This window comes from Tinamus guttatus, unplaced genomic scaffold (assembly GCF_059628265.1).
Source record: "Tinamus guttatus ecotype Peru unplaced genomic scaffold, ASM5962826v1 Tinamus_guttatus_pri_ptg000503l, whole genome shotgun sequence".
Taxonomy (NCBI): Eukaryota; Metazoa; Chordata; class Aves; order Tinamiformes; family Tinamidae; genus Tinamus; species Tinamus guttatus.
This window is the reverse complement of record NW_028289037.1, coordinates 3883977-3905965: the sequence shown is the minus strand read 5'-3', so window position 1 is coordinate 3905965 and position 21989 is coordinate 3883977. Positions and strand designations below refer to the sequence as shown.

Below are 21989 nucleotides of genomic sequence, written 5' to 3'. Positions count from 1 at the left end.
TAAATCTTGGGGTTTTTTTTTCTTTTTTTTTTTTCCCCAGAACACCCTGTTACTTAATAGCATACACATTCAGAATTATAATTTGACTTCACGTGCCATCTTGAGTGAAGGGTACGCCAAACTGTTTGGCATAGCCTATGATTTTGTTAATTAGAACAACAAGAATTAGAAAACTTTTTGAAACTGCCACCTGCTGCAAAGTCCTATACTTTTGAGCATAACCAACCCTACAATTATTTTCATACAACTATTTTCATAGATTCGGGGTCACTGATGCCATTGCTTCTCGCTGGGAGAGCAGAACACTACCCTTGACAAGCTGCCAGCTGCTTTAGCCACCGCATGCTCCTGCACTGCGCTTGCTGCAAGAAACAATCAGGCTGGTAGCAGCAGAGGCAGCTAAAACTGAAAACCTGAACAAAAAAGCTGAAGGTATCTTCACTCCAACAGCCTTTACTGCTACCTCTTGTTAGTCTCCCCTCCGATCCATGATGAAAGGTGTTAATCCTCCTGTAAATACCTGTCCATCATGATTAGCAGAGGTTAAAGAAGAAGGTCAGGGCTTAAGTTTTGTCAAAGCTTCTCAGTGACGCTTCCTCTAGCTCTTTATTTTGTAACTTGTTTTGTTGTAAAATTCCTCTTTTCTTCCTTTTGTCTTCTCTGCAACTAAACATTTTGGGGTGGGGGAACCTTACTATCCTATCAATCAGATACATGCAGCTTTCAAGGATAAAGGTGCATCATGGCTGATGCACTTGCCTCACAGGACTGGGAAAGCCAAGTCTCCAACCTAAGGCTCAAGCTCAACCATTGATTCCTTCTAAATAGTTGCGGCCGTCATTGGCCTGGTCAGCATCTCCCAGAGAAGATGCCGCTGCCCGCGTGAGGCTGTGTCTCTGCACTGACTCCCAGCCCCCTTCTGCGGGGAATTCTCTGCCAAATTAAGAGATTTCAGCTCCTCTCCAAGGGAACATGAAGGACTGAAGGCATATGCCCTCGCAGGTGCCAAGCAACTCAGCATCTGCATGGCTCCAGCCTAGGCAGAAAAACACCCCAAAGCTCCTCCAAATCTTAAACATGGAGCCACTTCTTTGATAACTACTTCTGAAGAGGGGCGGTTCAGGACGTTGCTGCCCGCGGAGCCTGGGCCTGCCCGGGGGGCTCCTTCCACAACCCTCACGCCGCCATGAGGTACCCAAGGCGGGCAGCCTCCTCCTCGCCGCCCGCGGGGGGCCGGGGCGAGGCGGGGGCCGGCGGGAGGCGGGCTGGGGGCCGGCGGCGCCGCCACCGCGGCCATAAGGCGCGGGCCGGGCCGCGGTGCGGCCAGAGCGGCGCGCGGAGGCGGCGCGCACGGAGCGGGGCCCGCACGGAGCGGCGCCCGCGGCCGCCATGCGGCGCCTCTGGCTGTGCGCGGCGCTGCTGGGCTGCGTGGCGCCCGCGCCGCCCCGCCGCGCAGGTAACGCGGGGCGGGCGCGGGGTTCCGCGGGGTGGGCGCTGTGTCCGCGGCGTCGCCGCAGTGTCCCCGGCGTCGCCGCCGCCGCGCAGGGTGCCGGGGTTTCAGCGACGGGCGTTGAGCACGGGGAGGGCAGCGGGGTTGCGTGGCGCTCGCCGCTCTGCGGGAGCCCTCCCAAGGAGAGAATCGCAGCCCCCTCTGTTGCGTTATAATATTATTGCCACAAAACCTGCTTTTAAATGTATTTTTATTTTTAAATATACACTTCTTCCATGCAAATGGTATCTTTTAGATAGTTGCATTAGTTTATATGTTTTGCTCTAAAAATGTTACTCTGAATGGTGATTTCTTCTAAAAAAATTTAACTCCCATTTTCTTGTTCTGTAAGACTCCAAACCCACAAGTACATCCAAGTGCTTTTTTTGTTTATAAACAGTAATCCTAGTTTTAATGTGTTCCTAGAGATGTTGATAGGGGGCATCATTTGCAATCAGTAGATGCAAGAACAAACACATTCAAGATCAGAGTGAGTGCTTTTGGCAAGTATTAATCCTCAGTCTTTGCCAGATCCTGGCCTTTAAATGGAAAAAAAAATACAACCCAGTAAGTTATATAAGACTGAGGAACTGTTTTGCCAGTCTTGCCATTCATCCCTTGTTTGAGTGCCTCCTTTTTCCCCTTTTCCGCTATGGGTGGAAGAGCTCATGGATCCTGATCTGTTCCGTAATGCTGGCCTTGCCCAAGAGCAGCTGGAAAATCCTTTCTCAACTCTCTTCTTGAGCTGCCCCTCTGAAGAGGAGCCTCCACCAGCAGCTACAATTATCCCTTCAGATAAAGGATAAATTCCACTGTAAAAAGTAACCTGACTTTCAATTTATTCTTATTATGTGTCTTTAATGTACCTAATATCTCTAATGTACCTCCCATGATAAGCAGAGCTGGTAGATAAGCTTGCCCTGCCAGTTGGCTTTCTTAACACATTCAAGTGTCAGACCCTGCTTTCTGTTGCTTTCTACTCTGCCAGACTCGGTGCACTGGCCTGAAAATTGCAGCTGTTGGACTCAGCACATTCAGCACACGGCATTTCAGCACAAAGGGTGCTAGCCATTTTGAAACAGAAAATTTGAAATAACTTCTAATGTCGTCATTCTTTTGGACGAGAAAATCTTAATTTCAGTGGAAGACTTATTGGTTTTTCTCTTTAATGCATTTGATTAGGCATAGTTTGCTCTGCTGCTGTAACTTTCTCACAGGGAATACAACATACATTTGCTGTGTATGTTTTTCATTAAAAATGTTATATTTATTTGTTTTCACTGTTACTAAAGGTAGGCAACACATCAGTTACATGATTAGGTAAGAACACTTAAATTGACAGTAATAACCATGGAAATGCGAGCTGCTGCTTCTGAAGAAAAATATATGAAGAGCTGTGTGACATTTAAAAGCAATGGGTATTATAAGTGTATAATCTGATCTCTGCTAGGATTTATAACCCTATTACACTGAGTACAGTGTGCTATTTTAGAGCTCTATCAAATGATGTTTAATTAAACTGTAGAAGAAAAGAAAATAAAGACTTGTCTCCTGTCTAATTTGATTTATTAGTGGAAAAGGTAACAGATACTAATTGTTCCTGGAGTGATTTAGTTACAGTGGGAGGGAGGGTGCTATATGAAAGGAAGAATTTCAGTGAAAAATAGAAGACAGGAAGAAACTTTCACCCTGGTTCATAAACTGCTCACGCTGCAGCTTGCTTGGAAAACACTGCAATAACACCCAAGTCTGACCTTTGGTTCTGCAAGAGCTTTTCTTCAGGCTCCTGTGAGGGAAACATTCCCGCTGAGGTCAACGTGTATGGACACGAATGGCCTACGGGCTGCTCCAAGCAACTCCGAAGCCGAGTGGTGCTGTAGGCAATCGCATGGACTTCCATCTGCGCTTAGGGGTGAATATAAAGCTATTGTCACCTGCTTGGGTTGCCTAGAGCCAGATGGGATTAAGGCCTTGCTCTTTGAAAGACCATCTAGGATTGTCCTAGTTTGCTCGGAAGAGAGGAACTTCGTTGTTTTGCTAGAGCACCTTCCCCTTTTAAAGGAGGGGAATTACCTGATTTTGAGATAGTCTTATAATTCTGGCTATCGGGACAATGATATGTAGGAATTTAGTAGATGTCGCATTATTACACTCTTTTAACCAAAATCAGTGATGTAGTAACAGTAATTAGCAACATTTGTCTCATATTTTGCATGGTGTAGCTATTAAAAAAAAAAAGAAAAAAGGAACAAATGGAAGCAGTAATTTAGGATTATGCTAATAATATCCAAAATTTCAGATTATAGTGCTTCGTTTATGCTTTTTAAAAAATTGATTAGTGGTGTGGTGGAAGCAAGAATTTTAGTTTGCTGTGACACTCAGTGTACCATGAAATTGCATTTATAGCATCAGTTGATATCCTTATAAGTATTTTTAAAAATCAGATATAAACAGGAACACATACACAGATACTTATTTATTTGCATTCATCCTACTACTTTGAGTCCAACTTTTACTTTCCAAGCACATTCTTGACGGAATTCATTACGCTTGACACTGCCTGCAAATATTTCACTAACTAGAACTCTTACTGTCTTTAACTCAGCATCAGTCATTTCAGTTTCTCCAGATTAGTCTTGGATTTTGGTGTCCTCCTCTATTGCTGAATGAGGCTTTTTTTTTTTTTTTTAAGCTATCATTAAGGTTTTCTCCAGATTCAGATCAGTGACTTAATCTACTATCAGTTTTGTGATTTTTGAAACTGAAGGCTACTTTGATGTCCAAAAATGCTTTTATGCCAGTTGTATTTACACTTACTACAAAAAGGCATGTCATTAGAGCATTAACATATCTAGTTCCTTTTGTAACAAAGAAGGACTTCAATATATTTTTAAGTAAAAGAGGTCACGTATAATACTACAGAATCCTCAAATTTTCCAATAAGAAATATTTAAAAACTTTTCTAACTTGTTTGTTAATATTCTTGTTTCACAGTTCCTGAATGTTATGCTGGTGGGCATCAGATCCTGAAGAGTCCTTATCGAAGTGTGAATTTTGATTCATCTCACCTGCAGCAATCAGCTATTCAGGATTTAATATGTGACCATTCCCTAACACCAGGGTGGTACCGCTTTATGATTTTTGATAAGCCTGCTGAGATGCCAACCAAATGTGTGGAGGTAGGGTTGCACTTTATTTATTTATGATAAATAATAGTTACTTTTTCTTAAATCCTCAGTGAGGTAGGTATAACGAAATTAAACAATTATGGAGATTACATGTGAGATGCAAACCATCTTTGTCTTTGTAAATACAAAACTATCAAAAACTTTGAAAACATTGACAGTAAAAGCTTGCAAGTTATGTCTGAAAAACTTAAATTTAAGGGACTAATGGACTAGAAGAGAGGATAATAAATTATATTATTTTTAGACGACTCAAAAATCATTATTTCTAGTCACTGCTAAAGACAGTGTTTCTCAGCGCTAGCTTAGAAGCAACGGCCACAACTAAAAACCACAACCGTATCATCACAATTAGTCTGTTACTAAGGACATGTAAAAGCAATATAGGGACTGGTAGCCACATGATGCCAATAATTGTGGAGCTTTTAAAGTGGTCATGTAAGAGAGGAGGGATTCATCATAAAATGGTTTGAACTCACAAAGCTAACTAAAGATTAGTTTTCTTGTCACTTGCAAGACTCAAAAGAGTCCCTTAAGACTCAAAAATTACTTGGTATATTTAATACCTTTGATTCGTAATGCTTGATTTTTTGGAGGTTCTTCAACAGCTCTGTAATAGCTATATTTTAAGGAGATATTTCCTAGTAATTAACTGTTTGAAAACATTTCCTTAATTGAAAACATCAACAAAAAAAAACAGAATATTTTACCTATGCTTTTTCGAATGAACAAAAGCGCGTAAGAACAAAATACTTTTAACAGAATCCCAAACCAGCTAAAAGATAGCAGGAAAATTCCATGGAGCTTAAAGCAGCGTCCTCCACCTGTTTTAATCTCTAAAGCAGTATAAGGCACTAAAGTACACAGGTAAATCCTATCTTTAATTTGCAGGCAGGTCATGGCTTAGAGGGCTCTCCTCCTGAGGCAAGGAAGGGGCAAGGGAAGCTCAGCTTGGAGCTAATGGGAACTTTGTGCTTTCTCCTCATGTCCAGGTGCTCTATGGACCAGCAAGTAACAGGGCACATTAGCACCCGGCCTCCTCGAGCAGGCCAGCGTGCTGCATAGGCAACTTGCTGTGCAATAGCTACAGGGTTGCACAACTCTTCAAGTCCTGTTATTATGCTCCAAAATCTGTACAGAACAGTATACTTCCTAAAGGACTTTCAATGAGGTTTAATACAAATCAGCTACTTCTATTCTGCCATCACAGAGTGGATGCGCTCTATACAAAGAACCAGCAAGGTCAACTAGGTCAATGTGATGTTTTCACCAGATGTTTTCCAAAACACAGTTTAGACTAATGACCTATCTATTCAGGTCATCCAGGAAACTTTTAAAAATCTGACCTGAGTGCTAAGCATTCAGTCACTTACCTGGATACAGCTGGTCTACCATCCAAGTAGAGAAGGCTCTAGACAACATAGCTGGAAGGATGGAGCAGCCTGATGCAGCATTAACTGTTTTCTGATGTTTTCCTTGGGGGTTTCAGGTGAACCACTGTGGTACTCAGGCCCCTGTGTGGCTCTCCCTGCGGGAGGCAGAGACCCTGCCTCGGCCTGGTGAGGTGAAGCAGTTAACAGCATGTGCCACGTGGCAGTTCTTCTTCAGCACTTCCAGGGACTGCTGCCTTTTCCGAATCCCTGTCAGTGTGAGAAACTGTGGAGATTTCTTTGTTTACCTGCTGCAACCCACCCAAGGCTGCATGGGCTATTGTGCCGAAGGTGAGAAACCATGTGCACTAACTTGGGGAGATGTCCATGTTCATTAATAAGTGTTTTCTGATATTCTTCCATATAAACCTTCCTTAAAAGAAGTCTACTGCATTCCGGATAGGTGCTCTCGGATTGCTCATTGTTAAAGTTATTAAAAACTAGATAAAAGCAATAAAAGCATAAAATATACTAGAAAACAGTAGTAAATATTTTAAAGTTACATTTTTAAGACATTTTGCTGAACATAAACATTTCAAAATAGCTATATGTACCAAAAGCTCCTGTAAATGCAACTTATAATATTGATGCTGACAGTCTCTGTGAATATTCATTAGTAAGATATAATGTAATAACATGAGAATTAGCAAACAACAGTAGATCACAAGAATCTTTTCTTATACCACTTGGAAAGGTGATTTTTCAAAATAGTTCCGCACTGCCACGTGCTTTAGGTGACCCTGCGTGTGCAGGAGGTTGGACTACATGACTTCTAGAGGTCCCTTCCAACCTTAAGCATTCTATGATTCTATGGACTTGACTGTCTTGGGTTGTAGTGAATAATCACTCAGATATGGATTTTGGGAAGACATAACTCCTAATCAAGATAATATTTTAATTCCTTTTTATTTGCTAGCAAAAATGTCTAGGTTTTTTCTGGGTAAATCTCTAATAAAAGATGTAGAGACAGTAAGATGTTCTGTACCCATTCTCTTAAATACAGCTAACTTGTGATTTCCAGTTTAAGGTTTTGTACTGACTCTTACCATAATTATATATGAATCAGATTACAAGATTTTTTTGATACTGGTAATTTACACTTCTATTATTGCTTTGTGATGTTTAGATTATTTTTTATGTAGAGCAGTATTTTAGGAGCCTTGGCATGTAATTAATCGGTATGTACATGAATGTATCACCTAAAAACAATATACAGCTGTTGCATATGCAAAACCACAGATTTGTGATCTCAAGGAAGAAGCAATTAAAAGTATCTGTAGCAGTAAGTATTTTCTTCTGTGTTTTTTTGTTTGTTTGGTTTGGTTTGGGTTTTTTTTTTTTAAGGATTTGCATGGATTTGCATCCATGACCCAATGACTTCAACATTTAGTCATATTCTGTCTTGAATAAAAAATATTCATGTTATCTTTAATATTGCTTGAATTTCTGCAGGATAAGCAGTTTAGAAATAATATCTGATCTGTAGTTCCTGAACATAATGCTCAGAATAAACATTAAAATGTAATTTTAGTAATACTGATTTATAGATTAATGTAAATTTGCAGATTCATTTTATATTTCACTCCAAAAGAATCAGCTCTTATCCTTTTCCACGTAAGTGGAGAAGATGCTCTTCTTTTGCATAAATTCGTTTACACGTTGCTCTCTCCTCTCTGGTAAGATGGTTCACTGCATTTTTATTATCTCATTTTTTCCCCCTCTTCAGCACCTTCCTGTGGGTTAAAACATAATCAAACATTGATAAAGAGATTTTTCTCATGTTAATAGAAGGAAAATACACTTTTTCACTCCTCCTCTTAACAATTACATAACAATTCCGGATATAGTAAAAGTAAATATTATTAGTTTATTCACTGACAAAATACATGTCAAAGTTATTTCATCCAGAAATATTTTTGCATGGAATAAAAAGCACAAACTACACTTTTGTTTCACTAGGTAAGCTGGCGGCTCCATCATTTGCGTCTGTGTCACCACCATCACCAGCTACCCCTGAAGTTGTAGCAGAGTTGATCAAAGGCAGCATATACCTCAGGTGCACCTTTGGCGTTCCTTTTGCAAACAGCTTGGTTGGATTTATTGTAGCTTGGTCCAGACTTTCTCCTGAAGGCGTCAAAGAGGAATTGAAACGTGAGACAGCAGTTCATACATTCTCACTTTTAGAACTAGATGGCATAAACCTCAAACTTGGAGACAGAGTATGTTAAAAATAATTATCTTTGTATCTTTGTAAATATACTATTTTTCCTCCATAGGAATTTTATCTGTTGACATATGAGTTAATAATGCTGAGTAGATATTAACAGTTGTTAGAGACAAGGTTCCTTAAGCTTTCTTGGCAGAAAAATGATGCCCCTGGGTGTTCTTTGCTTCAACAGTGCCCGTACAAATATGGAGACATCACAGAACGTATCAATAGTTACCACCACCATTGAAGTTTTAAGACTCAGTCTCAGTACAGTTGTAGTGTGCCTCTAGTGTATAAATGTTTCCTCAAGTTACATTATCTTCACCTGTGATTTTGTTTGATACTGTAAATTAAGATTAGGATGCAATTACACCTAAATGAGAGCTCATAAGAATTAGCTGTTTTAAGATGCTGTGTTGAGCAAATAACTGTTCCTATAAGTTAATAGTGAACTACTGCTTGACCACGTTGTTCAGTGGTTTAAGCTCTCTTGAATAGCATTTAAATGGTTTAATCTCTGCCATTAAAACAATGAGAGCAATTCCATTAATTTAAGTAGTAGCAGGCTCAAGATCTAGGATCATGTGATAACTCTGAGAGGCTTATGCACTGGAAAACCCGCAAGCTGTCTACCTGTATATACTAACATGCAGTCCAAAAGCATGTAGTATTGTTTGTGATATCCTGTTTTCTACCGTTTTCCTAAGTTGTTTTATCTCGATAATGCACTGAGGCTCAGGTCAAAGGCAGGCTGCTTGGATGGCTTACGGACAGCCGTAGTACCTGCTAGTCCTCAAAAATCCTTGAGAACATTTATGAGTGATTGTGACAATGTTAGCTCAGTGTCAGAAAGAAATGGAGATTGAAGAATGAACTACATGATGCTGCTGTAAATTCCTGATTTGACAAAAATCTCAAATATCGCATGTCTCATCAAAGTATCTCAGAAAGGGTATAGCTAAAGAAATAGAAAAAAGAATGGCTAGTGGCATATGACTGGCTCATAGAGGAGAATACGATAAACTTCCTCAGCTTGAAGAAGAGATCATCCAAGCTCATAATACCAGTTAAAAGTTTAGTAAGAAGAGGAGGAGTAGGGCTGGTTGTCTTGTATAATCTTAGAACTAAAAGGCACCCAACAAAAATAAAAGGCAACAAACATAAAACGGTTCAGAAGAGACTATGAAGATCGATGGAGGCATGGGTGCTCGCTAGACACATTGGTCTATAGCCAACTTGTTCAAGAAGGCTCTGAAGCACTGACAGAGAATCCCAAAAAGATTTTTAGGTACTTGATCAATTTCTGTATTTTCCTTAAGCAAGACCATAGGCAGTTGCTAATTTATGGTGGAGACTGGACTTGATGCATTTCTTAGGCTGGCCAATTGTGGCTGGATTTTGTATTCACATAAGGACTCCGACACTATAATATATTGTGTTATTTCTGTCCTGCAGGTTTACTGTAGCAGTTCTGCCTTTCTCTTGGAGAAACCAGATATACAAAGCTCTCCTGTTGAGAGTGAGGAGTTTTTTGCTGGCATAAAGGTAATTTGAAAAGAAAACACTATCTTTATTGCAGTAGGATTCTTTTTGAGTATTGCTGTAGCTAACATGTAATATTAATACATTTCTTCTGTGGGCACATTAAAACATCTACATCAATGAATAGTGTTTGAGCATTTTTGTAATTACTCTGTGCTTGACAGTGATCAGATCTTGTAGGATGATGAATGAGAGTAAGATGGAATCAAAACAGCTGCAGAAAATAGTTGGGGCTCTGACTAGAAGGCACTCGAGATGTATTCTGGATGCAGAGAGCGAACAGCTGGCTGTAGTGAGCTTGGATTTGTCAAATGTTGGTGGCATCAAAAGTATTTCTGCCTTCCCCCATCTATTCAAGGTGCAGGAAGACAATCACTGGCTCACACAAATTATAACAGCCCAGCGAAAGGCCTGGCTTCCAGAAACTGGACTAGACCTTTCTAAACTAGAGGGCCATGGCTCAGACTCGGGCCCTCGCAAGCTAATTGTTCAGTAGATTTAGTTGTGTCTACCTTTTTGTCATGATTTTGGCCCATGAAACACATAGATCTGGATCAGAGGATAGCCTTGGCCAGGAAGTATGCCCAGCTCACTGGGGGGATGAGGGAAGGCTGCAGCCAACCTGTTTTGGGCTTAGACAGTGGAACTGGGGAAAGTTTAATCACATAGACATGGACTGGCCATGCCATTTGGTCAGAGAACAGATTCAAACTCAGTTCCTACCGTGCACGTAGCTCTGCTGCCCATCCTCACAAGCCTCATCAAGCAGAGTGGGCCGTGCACCAAGCCACTGTGCTTCACTCCTGATGTGTTCACTCTTGCTGGTTTGTAAGGAGAACCTGCCATTCACTCCCCAAAATTTGTATTTTAAGTATGATTCCTCCTGTGTTAGGTATATCCAGAGGCTTATAGTATATCAGAAGATGGAAAGGAATACAGACTGGCAATAGAAAGTAGAATTCCTATTCCTTGTTCTGATTTTGGACAACTTGAAAATGACTGTAAAATCTCGCTGACATTAAATACTGTTGACCAAGGTAAGTATTATCCTGGATTTTATTACATTTTATACTTTTAGTATGTTTTTCTAAATATTCTCTTCAGAGAGAAGAGAATATTCTCTTTGGAAATGCTGATACGTTAGAAATGTATAATAAAATTAGCACAAAATATTTGCAAACTCACCATACAGCTGTTGATAGTACTGGGGGATGAATCCATAATCTGCTACTCAGCAGTGTGTACATGATTTCAGTACCCGAAATTAGCAGCTGTTTTTGTCAGTTATGGATTATCAGAGCCATTTTTGGTTTAAATTGATAAAATTGAATACTGTAATGCTTACAAAGTTCAGAATTTAGTTCGGTTATAGCCCAATTGTATTTGATGCAAGTATATGTAGTCAATCATTTCTATATCATATCATATTGTGATTTTGACTCAGAACAATTCAGAAAATTCAATTTCTCTGTGTAGGTGTGTGTGAAGATTGAGAGGGGTTTTTACATGACCTATCCCAGTAAAATACATAACTATTTTCACTTACAGACAGAAAAAATCTTTCTTATTTGCAAATAATATAGTATTTATATTGACAGAATTACAGAATTGTGACTTGCTTAGAAGAAAACTCACAAATTATGTGTTTTCATTAAAACAGGCAAAGAACAGTTAGGTTTAAACTTGGCCCTTTCTTCTTGTTACGTGGATCTTCTCCAGAAACCCTGCAATAATGGAATTTGTAGTCAAGCTGTAAGTTATTTCACTGCTGTGACAGACTTTATGCAGGATGGAGACCGGATTACTAAGATTGTGGTGGAACCCATATCCAGTGATAATTTCCTGTGGAATGGCTATGCTCCAGAAAGCACTCAGGTTGGAAATCCTCTAACTCTATAAAACCAACAGTCCAAAAATGTGGATGATGTAAATGAAGCTCCTATTTCAGGTGTGTCATATTGCGTCACACCAAAAATTCCCGGAGTGTTCAGTATTGTTTGCTTTTCATTCACATCCTGCGCTTTTATTTGAATTAAGATTAAAAAAAAAAACATACTGATTGAAGAGTAAACTAGTATGTCAAGATAAGTAACTTGTTTGAGTATGTTTATTCTTAACCTGGCTTGACTTACTACGTCTTTCTTTGTTTTGAAGATTACCGTAAAGGATCTACCTACTGCTTACTGCTACTCATTTACTGACCCTCATATAATTACATTTGATGGAAGGTAAGAGCTAGATTGCTGTTCTTAATTTTACGTAATTTCATATCATGCTGTCTATGCTGATACAATTTAACTATACTTTTCCCTAGTTAGTTGCCTTCTGTGTTTTAGACTCTTTCCTGGCCAGTAAGGATAAACATTCCTCAGTTAGCAAAAGCTCATGCCACTGATGATGGTTGCAATATTTATATTTCCAAATGCAAGCTTTGAGTTGTGCCAAAGGACTAAAAATAAGGGAGTATTTTCCTATTTTAAGGAGTGTGCAACAGTGGCCATAGAGTCTATGGGAGACAAAAGATGGAAATATGTTTAAGGATGAATAATGATGAAATATGCCAAGCAATTCTAATTCAAAGGAATATCCCGTCTGCTGCGTGTTTTCTCTCACCATGAGAGTAAGAAGCCTATCAAGTCACTAGAAGATAGCTATTGTCTGCATGGCTTTGTGCTGAGCTTGCTCATAGGTTTAAAAGTTACTTATTTGCTGCAGTCCCATGTATGTTACTGAAATTTCTTTCCAAAAGGAAGACATTTCTTCAAGTGACAGGATGAGGAAAAGAGGATGCCTTGCCCCCAAATAAGGGTTTGCAACCCACAGCTGGATCTTGTGAACCTGATAAAGGAAGGGAAAAGGCAGGTTATAATGTCTGTTCTGATGGCACTGTGACTATTAATGGCATTCACCATGATTGTCTCCCTCTTGCTCCTTCAGTGGAAGCTATGGGGATGGCTTCACAGGACAATTTAAGCATTGCTGTGTTGCCACCAAGCTTCCTTATGATACACTGTGATTCACTGTGATATGTTCCTGCTGGAAGCATGATGCTGAGGGGGGAAGATATCTTTAAGGTTAAACAGTGTTGCTACTTTATTTTACAACTTGGGCCAAGGGAGCTGTCTGTGCTGAAACTCAGGTAACCCTGTGCAGTCTGAGGAGGGCAGCCACCTGCAGTGTTTCTGCTGGGCCTTTATTCAGGGGGCAAATCAATGTCCTGCAATTAACTGTCAAATGCCATTTATAGCTAGGAAGTGGTTAAACTTAACAGTGGAAGTAGGGTGTTTTTTTTTTTTTTTTTTTTTTTCCCCTCTTCCCTCCCCGCACTCAGAATCATTAAATAGGCTATTTTGGGCTTGCTTCAAGGAACAGATGGCTAACCCTAAGGAGAAAAGAAAGCCACTATTTACAATTTTCAGTTTACATGAAATTCCAGCCTTTAGGAGCAAGCAGTTTCCATCTCATCCGTAGTAAAACAGACCTTTCCTAATGTACATGACTTTTCTAAATCGTTTTGTGAAGGGTCCTTGTGCAAGCTTCAGCACACCTGCCCCGCGCAGGCACACGGTTGAGCACGGTGCTGCTGCTGCACACGGGCATTGCTGGAGAAGCACAAGGAGGGAGAAGGGCCTTCAGCCTCCATGTCACAGAATCCATGAGCACAACTGGCTAATGGCCAAAAAGGCAGTGGCTCTATGGTTGTGTGTCCATTCAGAAACATTGTCTATGTCTATTGCACTCAATAATCTCTCTTTTTTTTTTTTGTTTTTGCTTCTTTTTCTGGTGAAGCTCAATTTTAAATTTTTGCTTCATAGCTGCATATAAGAAGATATGATTTTGATTATCTAGGAGGGGAAGAAATATACGGGCTGGTTTGTATGCTTTGCTTTCCTGTTTGGCTTTCCTGATGCACAGACATAATTTGTAGAATCAGAGCTCACAAAATATTTAAAATCTGGATTAATGTTGTTGGCATGTAACAATGCAGCTATAACCGAAGCAATATTATATGTTTTTCTCTTGATTCCAGACTCTATGACAATTTTGAAACAGGAACTTTTGTTCTCTCTAAGAGCACGTCTCGAGATTTTGAGGTTCACGTTCGGCAGTGGGACTGTGGAAGTCTCCACTCTCCAGCCTCCTGTAACTGTGGCTTTGTTGCCAGAGAAGGAAGGGATGTCGTTGCGTTTGACATGTGCAGCGGTCAGCTACGTGAGTCACAGCCACACGTGACTGTAATAAGTAGAGACACAACTGGAAGTAATGTCAGGATCACTGAATCCTACCTCGGAAGAAAAGTAACAGTAAGTGGTAAATATTACTTGCTGAGGTAATATTTATCTCAACAGTTATTTTTGTCAGTTCACATCAATTATAGTACCAAACATGTTTTATTTCTGGTAATTAAGCAATACAGTGAAACCTATTTTACAGTTATAGTCCTATATATATATATACAGTTATATATTTTACAGGAACTGTGTAGCCTGTACAGCCCACAGCCCATGAATATTTTTGTGGTTTTGGGAATCAATATGTACTTACTGTGCGGTATCAGTTTTCCAAAATGGGCTCTCTGCAATGCCTGCACAAAGTTTTGCTCGTGCGTGTGTCATATATCCTGTGATACATTGCCTGTGTGTGCAAATAACATGACAAATGACATACATAGAATTAAAGGTGTCAGTGGCTTCTCCAGAGAATGTGGCCCTCAAATATAATATTCACATTTGTTTTTATAAGTTGCATCACTTTTCTTTTATGGCTAACATTGCTATAAGGCTCCAGCAAACCTGAAATGAAGCAGAATGTAAAATAAAATACCTGGCTTCTCTCTAATCACCCTGTTGGTAAAATCAATATGACCTTTCACGTTGGGTTTAGCTATTGGTCTAAGAATGCTTTAAATGTTTAGCTTTTGTCTGAAGCAGTTCATTTGAAGACTTCAGCTGTTAAATATCAAGACATCCTTAGGCAATAGAGAGGTGAAATTCCTCCCTTTCATAGGTAAGGGTACAGAAAAACAGAAATATTAAGTGACTTATTCAGATCTGTGCTGCAGGTCAATAACAGAAAAGGCAAAAAATAGTTGAGAAAGGTGTCACCAAAGAGTCAAGTCAAAATGACCAAAATTATCCCTTGCCCCGTGCTAGCATAGGACAAGTAGCTTCTTTTTCTTTGTCCAGTGGCTCTGTGATTCTTTGTGGTTTTGAAGTCATTGACCATCCATAGAATATCTGCTAATGATGAATAAAGTTTATTGACCTACAGTGCACTGCCCAGCTGCCACTTGTACATACTAGTTCAGATGTACAGGACTTTTCCAAAAGAATTTACAAAACAAGAAATAACTTTTTTTCTGATACAGATTGATTAGAGCCAGAGTTTAATGGATTTTTTTTATACATCTGGCCTTTGTCAATGGTTCCTGACTAACAAGCCCCTAATTTGATTAAAAGTGTTTCTCATGATGCTGTTGCCCATCTCTTTTCAGGTTTGGTTTTCTTCTGGAGCTTTCATTCGTGCTGATGTGAGTGAATGGGGAATGAGCCTAACGCTCAGGGCACCCAGCTCAGATTACAAGAATACAGTGGGACTCTGTGGCACCTTTGACGGAAGTGCAGAGAATGACTATCACACTGCAAGTGGGATGAAAATCCCACACAGTTCTAATGTTCCCTTTTCTTTTATTAACGAATGGAGGTAACAAAATGCTTATGTTTTAATCAAATGTCATCATTTTGGTTCAGCCTTTCCGTTGCGCTTGTAACAACCTGTTTAGTTAAGAAAAATCTTCCTAACTTTTGAAGTTGATGTTAAAATGCCATTGTTACTTTCCATAACTAATTTCTGTAAATTGAAATTGAAGTGCCAAATTAGTAGTTAAGTAGTAATTATTACATTTTTGAATAAGTTTTGAACAAAATACCAAGGTATACAAAAGAGTCACTCAGTGGCTTTGTTGCAAGTTTTATGGTTTTATAATTTAGCTGGGGTCCTTAATTTTAGCTGAATGCTGTAGATTTTGTCATTTCTGGTGCAGAAGTATCAAACAAAAAAATCCAAATACCACATTCTTAGTAAAACAAAACAGACAACACTTTTGAAATGCACCTTTTTTTTTTTTCTTTTTCTTTTTCCCCTAGAATTTCACCAGGAGATAGTTTGTTTGACAAGACACCTGCTGCTTTAACATCTTCCACAAAAAGAGCCTTCTGTGACTGCAGGCTTAGAGATGCTGGACTACATCAATCACAGAATAAACTAGAGTCCGTTTCTAAACTTCCTCTCTTTTGCAAAGAAAGTGGAAATGGTCGATTTCCATCTTTGATACCAGGACTCGATGTCACTACTGAGTATCTCAGTCCTGTCGATCTTGTCAGAGGCTTAAAGAAGCGTTCGCCTGCACAGGAAATGGCTTCTTCACCTCTCCAGAAAATTGATCGCTCCGATAAACAAACCAAACTTCACAAAATACTGCTGGTAAACACAAGTTCAGTAGAAAATACTTGGATAGAAAGAGAAGGAACTTCAAGCTCAGGAATTAAAAGAAATCCCCACAATTACAGGACTCATCTTCTCAAAGGCAAACCTGATATGAGCAGAAGGAAGCGCCAAAGTTATTATGAATATCATCCAGTGTTTCCATTCCAAAGTCTTAACCAAGCAGACCTAGAAGGCTATAGCTATTTTTTTCCAGAGGACCATGCCACTGGTCTGCACCACAAGTTTCTTCCATCCTGGCCCACACCTTCGGGCCTGACCGAGTCTAGCGCGTTGGGCCTGTGCCAAGAGGCCATAGTGAATTCCACTATAGGGAGATCTTGTGGCGGCCTCCTTGGCAAGCGAGTGGAAGATGCAGTAGATATGTGTGTAAAAGATTTGCTGCTGAAAGATGACCTCAGCTGGGCAGAAGCCTTCTTACCTCTTCTGGAGAATGAATGTGAGAAGAGAGTTTTAGAAGAAATAAATTCCAACCAACAGGAGCTTCAAGGGTCAGTCGAGGACTTGCTTGTTGTGTTAAAATGTCCCAGTCTCTGCAGCGGGAATGGAGAATGTATGGAATGGGGTTGTGCATGTTTTCAAGGCTATAGCTCTTACGACTGCAGCATTCTGTCTGGTAAGTGAACAAAACATTGAGATTTACTGACATAGCACTTTTGATGTTTGTGCCCCATAAGTTTATTATACTGCTTTTCTTTCCTGCCTTGGTACGCTGTCAGAGGCTCCATACAGTGGGGCTGTTTGTTATCCAGCAACTTAGTTCCCATTTAAAATTGTTTTCTATTCAGCCTTCTTGTTTCCCTAGGGCAAAACATAGCTGAGTTTATGGTATGTCATATTTCTTAAATGTACCACTCAATACAGTCCCAAGAGGGTAGCATGTTTTCACATTCCTCCCTGTCTTCTGTAGAGAAGATCAGCCACTTCTATCCATTCCCTCTTGTTTATAGTCTGTATGGTGCTGTTTATTAACTGCAAATGGAAGGCTTTTCATTTTGGCGATATTACGTATCCGTAAGCAAACTGTTAAACATGGTGGAAATAGAGTTGATGGTGAGGGAAAAAAGCTATAGCAAATATTGCTGGGCAGGTTTTTACAGTAAATAGAAAATGCAGGTAAACAGACACACTGGGAAAGTATGAGAGAAAAGTATTGGGAAATTCAAAATCCTTTCAAAAAATATGTTCATATTTATTTTGAAAGGGCATTTTTATTTTAGTGACTTATTTAAAAGCAGAGGTGAAATGATAATAAGCCTTTTAAATTTATCATGGAATTGTCTTGCGAGCATTTGTGATAGAAAGAATGAAGATTTCAAGTAGTGAAGCAAAAAACTGCATAATGTTTTTACAGTTTTCTTAATTGGATATTGAAGTAAACATATTGCTTAACTGTAAATGCATATAAATCAATCAATATGCAACTTTCGCTGCCTGATCTGTGCTTCAAAGATCAGGTTCCAGAAATCACGGAGCTGGAGAACGGGGGGCTGTGCGATATTCGGCAGTCTGACTGCGCCTCAGTGAGAGCTTTCGGACACGGCTTCAGGGAGTCACCAAGCCTGAAATGTGAAATTAGCCAATTGCAGGTACGTGTGTGCTAACGTTACCTTTAAGCTCCTCAAAGAGCGAGGAAGACAATGACTAACTAGCCACATACCCGTCATTTATGTGGACACCGCCCAGTGCTTTAGCAGAAGCCAAAAGAAAAGACATCCAGCATTTTGCAGCAGCCCCTCAAGACTCTGCAAGATTGCTGTTTCCTCTCCGATAAGAGGAATACACAACATAATGGGAATGTTCAGCAGCCGAGAGGGAGATAGCAGTGTGCAGCACCTCTCCATCAGGAAAGCACAAGGGCATCCCTAAGAGCAGCAATCACCGCATTGTTTGACTTTTATTTAAGTGCTTATGGAGGGGAAGAGAAAAGCCACTTCTTTGGAAAGGGGCAGCAAGGTTAAAGGCATTTATGGATTTCTGTCCTAATCTAATGCTTGAAATGACCCTCTTATCAATATAATAGATCTATTACAATAGAAAGGCACTTTTGATATGTTGTCAGTATCTCTGGGGTATTTCTTTGTTTTCCCTGGGTATTTAATAGTATTCATCAGGAGATTGAAACTGCTGTACAGCAAGCTAATACAATTTTAAGAGGAACGAGTATAGACATACTGTTGTTATCCAAACCTGGAATTTGCCCAAGACATTTAAGTAATTTAAAGTGTTAGTCTGACATAACATGCAGATTTGAGGTTTCTCCTTCATCTTGGACATGAAAATAATTTTTTTTAAAAAAAAAAACTTCATAGGAAAATGTGGTTCCATTGATGTGCTGATAGAGGCAAAGTGGGACTGGCGAAAGGGGAAATGTCCAGTGGGACACTTTTGTTCCTGAGGGAGAAGAGTTTTGCTTAGTGAGTGCCAGCAGAGGCTAAGATGATTTTGACAGATTAAGCAGTGCGGGCTATAGATTTTCCTTGAGCACAACATGTATCCGCTCATCTGGAGGTGGCTTGAAATGAGAAAGTCTTTGCACGAGAGTGTAAATTTACACTCCATTAGGTTAAAAGACTTTTAGACCAAACTCACAGTGAGACAATTACTGGGAGCTCACTTATCACAGTTTGAAATGTCTCACTGTTAACTCGGGGCAAGATTTTCTGATACAATGCTCTCTGTGGTGGTGTACTTGGCTCTCAACTACAAAAACTTTCTGTTAAACCACTTTTATTGATGATATTCTCACTGACAAGATCCAGGCTAGAAAATGAAAGCCACTGCTTTTATCTGAAATTCAGGAGGAAGTTGATGAAAGGATCTTTTTTTCCCTCAGCCCAGGCTGGAGTAGTAGTGGCTTTATGAAAATATGTATGGAGTTGCAATAGTGTAGAACTCCACATAATTTAAGATAAACTTGACAGGTCAATATTTCATAGAAGAGTCATTTTGGCAGAGTTTAGAGTTAGTACAAAGTACAAAGTGAATTTCTCATTTTTCATCTTTTCCCTTGTGAAAGGCTAAAAGAGATCCATTGTCCAGGGACTGTCCTACTATGCTGGGAAGGATGTAGGTTTCATGCATGATGCTAAAAGAGCTAATTTGGAGAAATCTGTATTGAAGGACCTCACAGAAGCAGAACTAGTAAATCTGTCTTGGTAGAGGTTTAGGTAGGACACGGACAAGGAGCCTATAATTATATGGATTCAGAATTGACTTAGATTTTGTACAGAATGAGATTGGGTTTAATCCAAAAAAAGAAAAAAGGCTTCTGGCAAGATAGACCTTCCTCACATTTCAAATGTTATGTAACTGAGCACTGCCAAAGTTATGTATTTAGAAATACATAGCTATTCACCCTTCTTGCTTTTGCTGTGACTTCCTTCAAAAGTTACAAGAAGAAAAAAAAGTCTAAATGTTTTATTTGAACAAAAATAGTTCATATATCTGTTCAGCAAAAGTTTTTATGTGAGGTTATTTTTACTGTTCATAAAAAAACACATGGCCTTAGGATGCATCATGTCAGAACTGGACTTAAATAAAGGTGCCTTGATTGTTTTCTGTAGCTGAAGCAAGTAATGAGAGACAGCTGAATAAAACCTATACAAACTCGAAATGACTTCTGATCTGGCTGTTCTCCAGATCTGTAGTCTGCCTGGATTCTTATTTTCATCTACCTTTATTTTCCATAGGCTTTAACCCTGCTCTCTACTTCCTATAGGAAGAACTCGTTTTGCTATTAAGACTTTTGTCATATTATCATCCCTACTTTTTTATCTTTAATTCTTAAGATAGATCTTTAGATGACTCTTCTTCACTACAATTTAGGAGAGAAGTCTACATGGACAGTGTCTAATTTATTGGCTTGTGCAAGGGTTTAGTGGCTAACTGCCACTGTCCTAGTTACTAAGTTAGGTAGAAATCAATTCCTGTGCAAATAATAGTAAATTAATATTTCACATAACACTTTAATCCGGGGGCATTAGATGCATTCAAACACAGTACAATCCATGTTTTGTATGAGATAAAAATATTTTCGTATTTCACTGTAAAGCAGGCTCTCTGTCTTAACTTTTAGCATAATGGTAGCCACTGGCTTCTTGGAGAACCTCTAATTATGCCGGCTGCCTTCCAAAGTGCCAGGATTGCCGACTGTCAGTTACCAAGCGATGGCCAGCAGTCCCATGTCATGGATCTCGTTGATGATAAACCTCTTGCCAGGTGGCAAATAAAGGTACTCTCAGAAATTTCAAGTATTCACTTCAAGATATTCCTGTTTAAAGGAAGATGTATTATATGGATATTATCCTTTTTTTCTTTTCAGTAGTACTAAGTGTCAAGTTCAGATGGTGTAACTTAGGGTCTCAAGTTCATCACCTGAATTAAGTGTTGAGTGCTGGTTGAGACGGCTCCCCTGTAAGGGGAAGGTGAAGGTAGAGATACAGGTAGAGATGAAACCTACAGAGGTAGAGGTGAAACCTACAGAGACACACATTCTTCAAGAGTAGGACTTAATGGCTAGGTGGCTACCCTAGAGCATTTGAAATGCTCTTTGACACATTTATGGGAAAACTAAGTTGAATATAGCATACATGCATGAATCTGTAGGTGAGGTAGACAATTGAGATCTCAGAGACCCATTCAAAAATGTCAGTGGAGCCCAGAAGGCTATTCAGTCTACCTTAAAGTAGACACTTAGGTCTAGTCAGTCAGATATCTGTCTATACTTATTGGCAGGATTGACTAGATTTCTGCTGACTATTTTAAGAGTTTAAACAGCCAAATGTAGATGTTTGAGTTGAATCCCATGCTAGCAGTCCGTTTGGGTGATATGGTGATGCCTATATGAATTAATCCATTTATAATCTACATTTTGCAGATTTCTAATGATGGATTCATTTATAGCAACCCTAAAACAATGATATTATATGATGGAGCCTGTCAAACCTGTGAACCACAGGAATCGGGGTTATGTACGTTAAAGGTATGTGTTTCCTTCCTGTCTGTTTACTATGAAAATATGCAGGTGGAAAAAATCTCCAAAAATCAGCAGACTAAATCTCCGTATACAAACCCAGCTCTTGTTTCTAACAGGGGTTTTGCATGCACAAAGAAGATAAGCATGTATATTGAAGATGAGCTGAGGCAACTTCAGAAAGAAATGAACCTTCCTACAATTATCAAATAAAAATGAACAAGTTTTTAGTGGTTTGTTTTTAAAAACAGTTAAAGTGTAAAATGGATTAGATTTTATTTGGCACTTTACAATTACATACAGATTTATTGTTTGACAGCAGAAAATATTGAATCACATAACAGTTATTTCTCTATAGGAGAAAACATGCAACATAGATGGACTCTGTTATGGTGAAGGTGACACAAATCCAAGCAGCCCTTGTTTACTCTGCAGACCTGACATATCTAAGTTAACTTGGTCAGTTGTTGAAGGTAAGCTCTAAGTAGTTTCTTTTTTCACAGCAAGAACTTGAAAATCTACTAAGTTTTCAAAATGTATGGATGTAGTGAAGTTTTAACTCTGTAGTTATTTTTAGTTTATAAGTTGGTCTTGCTTTTTATCTTACACTTTGAAAAGGCCTTTTTTTTTTTTTTTCTGAAATCAGACATGTAAA

At 39.3% G+C, this 21989-nt stretch overlaps 1 protein-coding gene across 2 annotated transcripts in view; it reads left to right on the top strand.

Moving 5' to 3' along the window:
* The first annotated feature begins 1380 nt into the window (after positions 1 to 1380).
* The window catches only part of VWDE (von Willebrand factor D and EGF domains), a 31511-nt gene continuing 10902 nt past the window's right edge, over positions 1381 to 21989 (top strand). Inside the window, exons 1-16 of one of the 2 annotated variants that reach the window (XM_088533495.1) lie at positions 1381 to 1456; positions 4484 to 4668; positions 6164 to 6395; positions 7321 to 7386; positions 8064 to 8323; positions 9769 to 9858; positions 10748 to 10892; positions 11516 to 11730; positions 12010 to 12083; positions 13886 to 14159; positions 15350 to 15558; positions 16002 to 16975; positions 17812 to 17948; positions 20438 to 20593; positions 21239 to 21343; positions 21693 to 21807. In XM_088533495.1, coding sequence (XP_088389621.1) covers positions 1390 to 1456; positions 4484 to 4668; positions 6164 to 6395; positions 7321 to 7386; positions 8064 to 8323; positions 9769 to 9858; positions 10748 to 10892; positions 11516 to 11730; positions 12010 to 12083; positions 13886 to 14159; positions 15350 to 15558; positions 16002 to 16975; positions 17812 to 17948; positions 20438 to 20593; positions 21239 to 21343; positions 21693 to 21807 — 3304 coding nt within the window. In that variant the 5' untranslated portion in view covers positions 1381 to 1389. The remainder of the gene's footprint in view (positions 1457 to 4483; positions 4669 to 6163; positions 6396 to 7320; positions 7387 to 8063; positions 8324 to 9768; positions 9859 to 10747; positions 10893 to 11515; positions 11731 to 12009; positions 12084 to 13885; positions 14160 to 15349; positions 15559 to 16001; positions 16976 to 17811; positions 17949 to 20437; positions 20594 to 21238; positions 21344 to 21692; positions 21808 to 21989) is intronic. The other variant, XM_088533494.1, reaches the window with a different exon arrangement.